The 12555-nt window shown below is 51.8% G+C and overlaps 1 protein-coding gene across 1 annotated transcript in view; it reads left to right on the top strand.

The window, feature by feature from the left end:
• B4GALNT3 (beta-1,4-N-acetyl-galactosaminyltransferase 3) overlaps positions 1-12555 on the top strand; it is a 101110-nt gene that overhangs the window by 86181 nt on the left and 2374 nt on the right. Inside the window, exons 9-19 of the mRNA XM_036456660.2 lie at positions 19-85; positions 1982-2125; positions 2896-3005; positions 4125-4225; positions 4475-4536; positions 5420-6197; positions 7932-8251; positions 9091-9244; positions 9450-9522; positions 9896-10049; positions 10892-11018. Coding sequence (XP_036312553.1) covers positions 19-85; positions 1982-2125; positions 2896-3005; positions 4125-4225; positions 4475-4536; positions 5420-6197; positions 7932-8251; positions 9091-9244; positions 9450-9522; positions 9896-10049; positions 10892-11018 — 2090 coding nt within the window. The remainder of the gene's footprint in view (positions 1-18; positions 86-1981; positions 2126-2895; positions 3006-4124; positions 4226-4474; positions 4537-5419; positions 6198-7931; positions 8252-9090; positions 9245-9449; positions 9523-9895; positions 10050-10891; positions 11019-12555) is intronic.

Raw genomic sequence — 12555 nt, forward strand, 5'->3', positions numbered from 1 at the left:
TCCTCTCTCCTCTTCTAGTGGCGACGGAATGACCCCGGAGCCAAGTTCACCATCATTGACTCCCCGTCCCTGTCCCTCTTCACAAGTGAGTAGGCTCTGCCCCTAGCCTGAGATGGAGGCCAGGGGTGCCCCACGGAGGCTCAGCCCATCTGGGGAACTGAGTCGGGGGTGGGGTGTGGAAGTTAAAGCTCAAGGTGTTTGGAAGGAACATGGGTGTGAAGGGATAGGAACAGAACCTAAGCTCAGAGGTCCTAACTCGCCGGGGTCAGGGACCCTTTTGAGAACCCCATGGAAGCTCCGAGCCTTCGTGCACCCACAAACAATATTGTGTGTATAATTTCAAGGGGATCCAGAGGCCACAGGGCTCACTCCATATGAAAAACCTGAGTGAAGCTAGTCTCCTGTGTCACAGATGAGGCAACCATGGTTCAGAGCAGAGGAAACTGTTCTCACTGCTTTAAAATTCTCAGTAAACGAACCCTTCCGTTGTACTCTTCATCGCTTATGTTTTTCTTAGAAGACCCTCACCCGGAGTCCCACGGGGAAGTTGCCACCTGGCAGGTGGAGCCTTAGGGCCCTGGGTGTAGGAAGAGCAGACAGGGCTCAGCCCTAAAGGAGGAAGGAAGACGGGTGTTGGGAGGGGACTAGGAGAGGGAGGTGTGTGTGTGTGAGAAGTGGGGTGGCAGGATGGGAGAAAAGGGAAGGTCTGGGTGGGCTCCCGGGAGAGGGTGGCACTGTGGAATGGTGAGTGGAAGGAGATTGCCGGTGACCAAAGCAGGAGGCCACAAAGTCAAAGCAGAGGGATAGGTTGTGTGTTGCTGGGTTGCTGCAAGAGGAAGAGGAGAGAATTGGAATCCGTAGATTCGATGTGAATCAAGAAGAAAGAGACCCTAGCAAAGTTTAGGTAAGAAACTAGTAAGATGGACCAGATGTAATTAGCCTTGGGTGTAGGAGAGCTCTAGTTGGGGCTGAAGACAAATGAACCCAAGGGGCAGAGAACAGAGACAGGCAACCAGCTCTCAGATGAGGAGCAGGGCTGCTTGGAACGCGAGGGGGCACCCTGCTCATGGTAGGCATTGCTGATCTGTTGGAGCAGCAGTGTAGCCTGCAGGCCAAGACTAGACTGCCTAGGTTCAAACTACCTCTTATCAGTTGTGTGATCTTAGGCAAATGACTTAAGAGTCTCTGCCATAGTTCTTTTTCTGTAAAATAGTAATAATAATAATAATAATAATAATAATACATGTCATGTGGTATTTATGAAGATTAAATGAGTTATTTGGTTTGTTTTTTAATATATTTTTATTGATTTCAGAGAGGAAGGGAGAGAGAGAGAGAAAGGGAGAGAGAGAGAGAGAGAGAGAGAGAGAGAGAGAGAGAGAGAAAGAGAGAGAGAGAGAGAGAAACATTGATGGTGAGAGAGATCATTGATCAGTTGCCTACTGCATGCCCCACACTGAGGATCAAGCCCACAACCCAGGCATGTGCCCAGACCCAGAATCAAACTGTGACCTCTTGGTTCATAGGTTGACACTCAACCACTGAGCCATGCAGGCTGGGCTAAATGGGTTATTTGTAAGTTGCTTAGAATATGCCTGGCTTATTATTTAGAGAGTACTGTATATGTGTTTGCTCAATAAATTAAACATACTTATAAAATGACGAATTCCTAGCAGATAGCAGTAAGACATTTTGAGGAAGATGTGTTCTTTTCCAATTCACACAAAAATTGTGGTGTGTGCTAGTCATGGGGCCAGTGGAGGGAGTCAAAGGGAGATAAAGAGCTGAAACCACATGTTATTGGGGGGTGGGGAGGGCGGGGCTAGAGGGAAGAGGGTCGAACACATCCTGTGCTGCCTCCGGGTGTACAGGAGCCTTGGCTGAGCCTCTTCCCGGCCCCTCAAAGAGACAGGGCCTGGGTTCTGGGCTGGGTTTGCTCCGGGGCTCACAGCTGCCCTCTTTTCTTTCCTCCCTGGCCCAGACGAGACGTTCCTAAGGATGGATGAGGTGGGTCACATCCCACAGACAGCAGCCAGCCATGCAGGCTCCCCAGACTCTCGTCCCACAGATGAGCAGCCCCTCGCTGACATGCTTCGGCCTGACCCCCGGGACACCCTCTATCGAGGTGAGGCCTCGGCTGCACACTTGTCACCCAGTCTGGGGACGCTATGTGGCCAGGTCCATGGTGTGGGTGGAGACTTGGGAGACCTGTCAGTTCTACCAGTGTCCCCAAACATGCCCACAGGAAAGTACAAAAACATACATGTACAACTTCACATTACACAAATCATTATAGAGCAAAACATTTGTGTGACTACTGCCCAGGACTAGAAAGAGAACTTGAACCCAGTTCTCTTTCTAGTCCTGGGACTAGAAGTTCCCTGAGTGTCCCTCTGCAATCACAAACCCCTTCGTTTCTCACTGGATTTCGGCTCTTGTTACCTAGTGAGAGAAATGTGTTCCCACTAAGCTCTCAGAGTCTTAAACTTTTGGGAAGGTGTACATTTTAAAAGTTGACAAAGTCATGTCCTGTATCCCCCTGCTTCTCAAAGGAAATTTTGTTATTGCACTGCACTCAGAAGCCTCTAGATCTTTATAGAGGCCAGCCCTATACAGCGATCCCAACGCGCTACTGTGCCTTGAACTAGGGAGTCTGAGTCCTCTCCCGCCAAGGGGCTGCGTGAATGCCCCCGCCCCAGAGGAGTGGTGCCAGCCCTGGCCTGGCAACCTCAGCCAATGGCCATGGACTCTGACCTCAGCTGCCTCCAGTGAATACAAAGGGGCTGCTCAGGGCAGAGGACGTCAGCCCTCCGCCAGGAGCCTTTGTGGCTCTCCGCCAGCCCCTGTTTCAAGCTCCCACTCCCCATCCTCATCTCTGTCCCTTACTGTCCTCAGTGCCTCTGATCTCCAAGTCTCATCTCCGCCACGTCCTGCCTGATTGTCCCTACAAACCCAGCTACCTGGTGGATGGGCTACCCCTGCAGCGCTACCAGGGCCTCCGGTTTGTAAGTCTGGGGCCGGGACAATGGGGGGCAGGAGTGAGAGAGGGCTTGCTGCCTATGGCTGAAGCTGACTTCGGTCTCCTTCCCACGTCGCATACCAGTGGACAGGATGTCCTCCCAGGTCCCGGGGCTGAAGTAGCATTCCAAGTTGCTTCTGGCCTAGACTCCCCTGCAAAGCCTGGGAGTGGAGTTCTGCCTTAGAGAATCCCATACACCAATTCTGCCACAGTGATGATGTGAGGTGGGGTGGGGTGGCATGAGGCTCCTTACAGTCTCTTCTCTAAGGGCTACACAACCCTGTCCTGCCTGGGTCAGTCCTATCAGCCAGTCGGCCAGCAGTACCTATTAAACTCATAGATAAGGCACTGGAGAAATGAGCTATAGAGAGGAATGAGAGAGAATTTCCAGTGTGGAAACTGGAGAGGCAGAAGAACAGAGACAGTGCTGGAGGCAGCAGAGAATGACCAGGCCTCAGAGGATGGTGGGCTGGCACGGATTGCCTTGAGCTGTTTAAGGGGGGCAAAAAACAGTGAAGTAAATAACAAAAGAGGTTGTTCCAGGGTGGTGGGAGGTTGCAGGTAAAGGTGTAGAGGTTGCAGGAGAGGATAAGCTGACAGGAGGAGGAGGGAGGATCTGCAGCTGAGGGATGAGCTGGGTCAGGAGATGAGGGATGTGTGCATTGGAGAACTAGCTGGTAGGGGTTATTCATATTAGGTCTAGATAGGAGGCATAGAGCGGAGTGGGCCCTTGCCAGTGCGGCTCAATTGGTTGGAGTGTTGTCCCATACATCGAAGGGTTGCAGGTTTGACCCATGGTCGGGCATGTACTGAAGACAACAAGTTGATGTTTTCTCTTACATTGGTCTCTCTCCTCTCTCTCTAAAATCAATAAACATATCCTCAGGTGAGGATTTAAAAAGAGAGGGAGTGGAGTGGAATCCTGGTCTGCATGAACAGATCTTGCATTCAGAGCTCAGAGCAGCCCTTCTCTCCCCACCAGGGCAGGTTCCTAGGAGAGGAAGAAGGGGGGGGGGGGGGGGGGGGAGGAGGCAGGCTCAACTCTGGTTGGCTGATTTCTTACTAGGATTCCACCTTCTTCTGCTGCTTCTTTCTCTACCTCCAGGTTCATCTGTCCTTTGTTTACCCCAATGATTACACTCGCCTGAGCCACATGGAAACCTATAACAAATGCTTCTACCAAGAAAGCACATTCTACCAGGACAGGTGAGCAACACTGAACGAGGCAAGAAGAAGGCGCTCTGCAGGAGCCAGGGGAGCTGCCTGGACCCCAGGAGCCTTGGCCCTTCCTAGGCACTTCCCATACCCACAGACCCCGCCCCTCACATGCTCACCCAGCCTCCCTCCTCTGCTCGGTCTGGGACGTGACTTCAGTCTGCTGCTGGGACTTCCAGCAGAGCCTCATGCTCTGCCTGCAGGGCCCCGGAGCAGCCTGCTTTTCCCTTCCTCCTACAGGTTCAGTTTCCAGGAGTACATCAAGTTTGACCAGCCTGAGAAGCAGGGGCCGGAGCAGCCAGGTACAGAGTGAGAGCTGGGGCTTCCAGGTCAGGCTGGGAAGGGTGACCATGGTCTGCTTCTAACAGAAGTTCAGACTGTGCTAGCCCTGCACTTGGGGAGCTTAAAATTCAAACCAGTCCAGCTGATATGGCTCAGTGGTTGAGCACTGGCCTATGAACCAGGAGTTCACGGTTCAATTCCCATTCAGGGCACATGCCTGGCTTGTGGGCTTGATCCCCAGTGGGGATGTGGGGGAGGCAGCTGATCAATGATTCTCTTTCATCATTGATGTTTCTATTTCTCCCCCTTTCCCTTCCCTCTGAAATCAATTAAAATTTTTTTAAAAAATCCAAACCACATGGCCACTCCTCCCACACCCAGGGGCGGCGAGCAGTACTTTCAGCTTTTCTATCTCCAGGCACATGTTCTATAGGAACATGACTGTTGGTGACAGCAGGCTGGGTTAGCGGGAGGTCCTGAGCCCTGGAGATCACGTGGGCTGCCCCAGGGAGTGCTATCCCCAGCACGTCATTTGAGAAGTTCTACAGAGAAGCGGTGTCTCCCTGTGGCCTTTCTTTTTGAGGCACTGGGGCCTGGCTGGGATCCTAGTTTGTTTGTTGGGATCCTCCATGTGCCAGGCACCTGCTGGGCACTTTGTGTACTTTATATCTCTCTGTCTTCACAAAAACCCCTGTGGAAGATGGGTCATTATTCCCTTTATGCAAATGGAGACACTGGGTTACTGATGGTGAGTGACTTGCCCCAGGTCTCACAGTAATGGCAGAGCCAGATGCCATCCCTGTCTGAAACCTCTCGCAGTATCACACATAATCACCGGGTATTTGTATGTCTTGGGAAAAGCTTGCAAACTCTGACATGAGGAATGGTTGTTATTAATGACAGGTTTTGAGGAAGGCCTTCTGGAAGAGGCCCAGTATGGAGAGGCAGCAGAGGAGACACCTGCTTCCACTGAGCCAGAGGGAAAACAAGTGCCTACCTCTACCCCTGGGCAGGATATCACGGACTACCACCTCCGAAGCCTGCGGAAACTCCTGGCCCGGCCCCGGGAGGGGCTGCCTGCCCCCTCTTCCAAGCAGAACACTGTAACTCCCTTCCCAGTGAAGACCAGTAACACCCCAGGCCAGCAAGCAGAGAAGAGGGAGAGAAAACCCAGACCTGAGCCCAGCCCAAACCCACCTCAGTCTGCCAAGTGGCCTGGGCACCTGGTGGGGAACCTACCTCAAGTCAAAAGGCCCAGGCCCACTGGGGACAGCCCCAGGAAGACGCTAGGGCAGTCCCAGTGGCTTAATCAAGTCGAGTCATACATCGCAGAGCAGAGGAGGGGTGACAGGATGGAGCCTCCGGCCCCGAGGAGGGGTTGGCCTGGGGAGGAGAAGGTGGTAGCAGCTGCAGGCCAGGACGGGCAGGTGGAGGGAGAGGAAGAGGGTGAAGAAGAGGAAGAGGAAGAAGACGTGAGTGAGGTGTTTGAATACGTGCCCATGTTTGACCCAGTGGTAAACTGGGACCAGACCTTCACTGCACAGAACTTCGACTTACAAGCCCAGCGGACTGACTGGATTGATCTGAGCTGTAACACGTCTGGCAACCTGCTGCTTCCAGAGCAGGAGGCTCTCGAGATCACACGGGTCTTCATGAAGAAGCTCAACCAGAGGAGCCGGGGGTAAGGTAAAGGGCTCTCCTGGGCCGGGCTGAGGCATGCCGGCCCTGGGGCAGGGGCCTGGGGCTGTAGTGGGTTCCCTTGTGGCAGACTCCTGGGAAGGACAGTGCCCGGAGCCCCTGCCCCTGGAGGTGACCTGGATCAGGCAGGTCTTCGTCCCGCCCTCAAGCAAGGTTCTGAAATGCCTTGGCTCCCAGTCTAAAAGCACTGGGAAGACCTGGCAAATGTGGTCCCCTCTCTCAGGGAAGGAGCCAGTAAAAAGACAGATCAGGCAAAAGAGAGGCTAAAAGAGACTAATAGGAACAAACTCCAGATGTGAACAAACTCTAGAAGGGCTAGGGCAGAAGATATGGCTGAGTGCTTTGTTGTTTCATTCGTTTAACCAATCAACATTTTTTCAATTAAGATGAAATTCCCACACCATTTAAGAGTATATGATTCAGTAGGTTTTTAAATATATTCATATATTGTGTGACCCTCACCATTTTCTGATTCCAGAACATTTCTATCACTTTAAAAAGATGTTTTTATTGATTTTAAAGAGAGAGGAAGAGAGAGGGATAGAGAGATAGAAACATTGATGAAAGGGAAACATCAATCGTATGCCTCCTGCATACCCCCTACTGGGGGTTGAGCCTGCAATCCCGGCATGTGCCTGATTGGGAATTGAACTGGTAACCTCTTGGGTCGCGGCTTAACCACTGAACCACACCAGCTGGGCCATTTCTATCACTTTTTAAAGGAACCCTGTTGCTAATAGTGGTTAATTCCCATTCCTCCCTTCTCCTAGTCTCTACTTTCTATCACTATAGATTTACCTATTCTAGACATTTTACATAAATGCAGTTATATAATATGTGGCCTTTTATGTCTGTCTTCTTACACTTAGCAAAATGCTTTCCAGGCTCATCCATGTAAAAAGTATTGCCTATTTCTGTCCTTTATATTGCTGTATAATATTCTTTTGTATGGATATACCACATAATGTGTATCCATTCATCACTTAATTGACATTTAGGTTGTTTCCACTTTTTGGCTATTATGAATACCAGGCTACTCGGAACATTCGTGTACTAAATTTTGTGTGATCATGTTTTCAGTTCTCTTGTGTATACACCTAGGAGTAGAATTGCTGGGTCATATGGTAACTCTATGTTTAATATTTTGGGGACCTGCCAATCTCTTTTCCAAATCAGCTGCACCATTTTACATTCCCATCGGCAGTGTATGAAGGTTCCAATTTCTCTACAGCCTTGCCAACACTTGTTATTTTCTTTTTTTAAATAACCATCCTAATGGGTGTGAAATGGTATCACATTGTGGCTTTGACATTTCCCTAGTGACTAATGATATTGAGCCAACCAGTGGCCGTTCGCCTAATTATGTATTGTGTACTGTTGTTTGAACAGAGTATTTTATTAATTAGAGTCAACTTCTGAAGAAAACTCATTCACCTTATATACATCTCAGAGCTATAAAAGGGTTTAGAGATCATCACAACTCCACAGGTGCATTTCTAAAGATGGAGGCACAAAACAACCAAAAACAAATAAAAGATAGAAGTGGAGGCAGGGAATACCAGAATGGTTAAAAGCATCTTGCATAAGCAACTTAGCCAATGGCAAAGCGAGGACAAATACCAGAGTTTCTTGACAGTTGGCCTAGCAGGCTTCTGCCACAGCATGCTGCCCCACAGTGGGGGAAAGAATTACTCAAGCCCCACCCTTGTTGCCACAGGAGATACCAGCTGCGGCGCATTGTGAATGTGGAGAAGCGGCAAGACCAGCTGCGTGGGGGTCGCTACCTCCTGGAGCTTGAGCTGCTGGAGCAAGGCCAGCGCGTGGTGCGGCTCTCTGAGTACGTGTCTGCGCGAGGCTGGCAGGGCATCGATCCAGCTGGTGGGGAAGAGGCCGAGGCCCGGAACCTGCAGGGCCTGGTGTGGGGCCCACACAACCGCCAGAGACGTGTCTTGAATGTCCGGGCCCCAGAGCCCAAGCTGTGCTGGCCCCAGGGCTTCTCCTGGAATCACCGAGCAGTGGTCCACTTCATCGTGCCTGGTGAGCCTCCAGCCGAGCCCGGGCACTGTCAGCGGAGCAGGGACACTAATAGAATCATGAGCACCAGGTCTCTGCTCACTGACTCCATCTCACGGGAGCTTGTGAAAATGGCCTCTTTATAGTCGCAGAACTGAGGCTCACAAGAGAAAAGTTACTAGTCTAAGTGTACATGTCTAGAAAGCTCGAGCTGAGCATACATATTGACTTGAGGCCATCACTCTTTCTGTGGTACCAGTTTCAAGGTTGGGTGTGATAATCAGCTGGGGTTGTACTGGGGTTTACAGCTGATCTGGGGAGAGACAGAGAGGGCACCTAATATCGATAGAATGGGTTAGCTGGTCATGAGAAAGGGGACTGTATAACAGATAGGAGTATAACAGTGGGGTAGGGCAGGAAATAAGGATGATAAATAAGACGGACAGATTACAGGTTTTAAGTATTAGAGCATGAGGGGTTACTATGAGAGACTGATGGCAAGTCCCTGCCGAAGGCCTTCTTAGAGGCCCTGCCCGGGAGGCTGTGCAGGGCGGAGAGGCGCCTCCGCAGTGAGCTCGCCTCTGTGTCTTACGGCATGGATTCCCATAGCTGCATCGCCCTGAGCAGAGGTCTGATGAGACTCTGTCATGCAGGACCCAGGAGTGGGCATGCCTTCTTTGTTAAGGTGACCAGGCATCCCGCTTTTGGCCGGACAGTCCCAACTTTTAACAATTTGTCCCGCGTCCCGAGAATCGAGACTTTTTTAAAACGCCGCGGGACAAATTGTTAAAAAGCGGGACGTCTGGTCACCTTATTCTTTGTGTTACCTCTGCTTCTTTCTCTCTGCTGCCCCACGTGGGTAGTGAAGAACCAGGCGCGCTGGGTGCAGCAGTTCATCACAGATATGGAAAAGCTGTTCCAGGCCACCGGCGACCCACACTTCAACATCATCATCACGGACTATGGCAGTGAGGACATGGATGTCGAGATGGCCCTGAAAAGGTCCAAGCTGCGGAGGTGAGGAGGTTTCCTGGCTGGAGTGCAGCCTGAACCCTCTTCCTGAAGTCTGCACTGCTAGGCCTGGGGCAGAGCATAGCTCTCATCCAGCTTGGCCGAGCCCTGTCTCTGCCATAATCCCATTCCAGGAGCCTACTAACTTCTTTCAGGGACTGCCACGGCCTAGTCCTAATGCTCAGCCCCTCTCTTCTCTCTTCCCCTGCAGCTACCAGTACATGAAACTAAGTGGAAACTTCGAGCGCTCAGCTGGACTTCAGGCTGGCATAGACCTGGTGAAGGTAAATGGACTGGGAGGGGTTTGGGAGATGAGATTAAGGGTTGGTTAAGAAGTAGAGAGACATTTGGGATCTGTAAGGTGGTCAGTTCCTCTGGGAGGAAGGAGTGAGGGCACGGGGTCCTCTCTGTTGTGCTGCCAGGGTGGAGCATTTTTCCAGAGTCCTCAAGTCTGGAAAGAGTGGGGGAGGAGTCAGAATTGACTGATTGTGAGGACTTTGATCTGATGCCCAGTACCGTGAAAATCTGCCCAATGGTTTGTTTAGTGGAGGTTTGTCAATCATGCAAATGGGAAGAGCCAGAGGATCGTCCTGGAGGGTGGCTTGGCCTTGTAGCCCTGGTCAGAGCATCTGCTGACCCTCCCACATCTGTCCCCAGGACCCACACAGCATCATCTTCCTCTGTGATCTCCACATCCACTTCCCAGCTGGCATCATTGACACCATCCGGAAGCACTGTGTGGAGGGCAAGATGGCCTTCGCCCCCATGGTGATGAGGCTTCACTGCGGGGCCACGCCCCAGTGGCCTGAGGGTGAGCCCTGCCCTGGGCTGGGGAGGGAGGAAAGAACTCCTGGCCTTGGTTTTTAACCCCAGAGCTGGAAATAGTCCTAACATAGAAGCAGCACCCTCCTCACCTGCCCTCCTGCTGCTCTGCTCACCTGGATAATCCAGAGCCGAGGTCGGCAAACTGCAGTTTAAGAGCCACATGCAGCTCTTTGGCTCTTTGAGTGTGGCTCTTCCACAAAATACCATGGCCTGGGTGAGTCTATTTTGAAAAAGTGGCATTAGAAGGAGTTTAAGTCTAAAAAATTTGGCTCTCAAAAGAAATTTCAATCATTGTACTGTTGATATTTGGCTCTGTTGACTAATGAGTTTGCTGACCACTGGTCCAGAGATATACCCCCCCAAGGGCTGTGCTGCCAGCCACAGCAGCACAGCAATGATGAACAAGGCCCTCCCCATTTTCCCCTTTACACATTCATCACATGTTTATCACGCATTTACTACATGCCGGGCTCTGCCGTGTGAGGATACAAAGGTGGAAAGACAGGCCCCTGCCTCTGGAAAGGGAAATGGCCGAGGAAACCGATGTGCGCTATGTTAGCAGCTACTGTGTTAAGACCCTGTTTTAGGACTGTCACTAGAGCTCGGTCACTCCCTGGTAGGACTGCTGCTTTCACTGGACCCTGCAGCTTAGCTCAGAGGGCTTCGCCCCCAAAACAGTCGAGGGATTGCCCAGATAAGACAGTTCTCAGCCGCAGGCACGCCATTGTCCACCTTGCAGAAGAGGCTCGAGGGATGCCTCCTGGAGGCCTTTCCTGCTTCCTCCTGGCCCCGGGCTCACCTCACCTGGAGCTGCTTGTCTGTCCGTAGGCTACTGGGAAGTGAATGGATTTGGACTGCTTGGCATCTACAAGTCAGACCTAGAGAGGATCGGAGGCATGAACACCAAGGAGTTCCGAGACCGCTGGGGCGGGGAAGACTGGGAGCTGCTGGACAGGTGACTGGGAAAGGGGCATCTGAGGGCTCTGCTCTGGGGAGAGGGTGTGGCAAGACCATTCTAGACCCAGCCACCTAGGCTGCAGGTTCTCACAAGCAGGCGAAGGCATCAGACTTGGAGGAAGTTCTACCACTTACTGGGCTCCAGTTACTTCTCTTGCGGAGACTCAGTTTCTCTGGCTATTAAAGGGGAAGATACTCCCTTTGTCTCTCACAGGGCTGGCATGGGAAGTGCTTGATAAGCTGTCATGAGGTAAGCAAACACTGACCTGCACAAATGTAAATGGTAATGACCTGAGCAGCGAGCACGTCGCAGTAGGAGCACATGGCTGCATCTGCAGGTCGGCGCTCCTCCCCCCACAGCTGCCTGGAGGGGAGGGTGAAGTTGTGGGATGGATAAGAGAGACAGGCCAAAGGGTCAGGAAAGACTTCCCAGCCAGCAAAAGAGATTGTGTGGACCATTAAAGGTCAAGCTCTCCAAGAGGGCTGGGTCCCTGAAAGCCCGGGGAGAAGGGAGTGTCAGGGAGGAAGAAACAGTCACGGGAATGAGAAACCTCAGAGAAGGACACGGCGGGGAGCTGGCTGGGGCGGGAGCCCAGGCCACGGGGTTACAGAGCTTGTGGGTGGTGAGGAAGTGGAGGCTGTTAGGATGAGATTCCTCTTGCAGGAAATTTGCTTCCAACAGAAGGGGAGGGAAAGAGGATGATACTTGGAGAGTTGAGCTGAAGGGGTGGGGGCAAAGGAGAGAGGGGGTAAAAATCCAAGAAAGAAAGGGTGTCATTGTAGGAACAGTGTCCAGGGGATGGGGACAGGGCAAGGTCAGGGGCACTGGGCAGTGAGACCTTGGCAAGGAAGAGATACGCTGCTTCCTGAAGGCAAATGCAACCACCAGTTAGTGGGCGTCTGTCTGTACTGGTAGGTGATTCACATCCATTTCTTTCCTCAGTCTTCCCCAAACCTCTGAGGGAGGAGTAATTATCTCCATTTTTCCAGATAAGAAAACTGAGTCTTAATAACTTACCCCAAATCTTACAACTAGTAAGTGTCAGAGGCATAAACGCTGGATGTGTTTGTGCCTTTTCCCTAGAGGGAAGAAAGGAAAGGAAGATAAGAGAATTTAAAGTGCAAAAGAGGAAGGATGAGGGAGCTTCTATGATCCCAAAGTGGTCAGAAGCCTGGGCTGGTGGCCACCTCCCCCTGTTGTCTTCCTGCGAGCCGGGAAGATGCAGACCCCGGTTCAGTGGTCAGCCGCCTTCCTCCACTGAAGCCCAAGGAGAAAGGAACTGCTTCAGATTCCAGTACCGTGCGCTCATGCCCAAAGTACAGGTCTCTCTGTGAGAGGGACTCCCCGTGGGCTGTGCCTGTAGGAAAAGGACAGGGGAGGGCTAGGGTGAGGTCTGCGCCAGCCTCTTCCTCCTTCAGACACGATAATGTGTGCCCTGCTGGCTGAGTGCCTGCACTGGGCGCTCCATCTACCATCTCTCATCTTGACCACCACCCTCGAGTGCCTGTATATCTTTATCCTCTTTCTAGATTAA

The sequence above is a fragment of the Pipistrellus kuhlii genome, unplaced genomic scaffold (assembly GCF_014108245.1).
Source record: "Pipistrellus kuhlii isolate mPipKuh1 unplaced genomic scaffold, mPipKuh1.p scaffold_m20_p_3, whole genome shotgun sequence".
Classification (NCBI taxonomy): Eukaryota; Metazoa; Chordata; class Mammalia; order Chiroptera; family Vespertilionidae; genus Pipistrellus; species Pipistrellus kuhlii.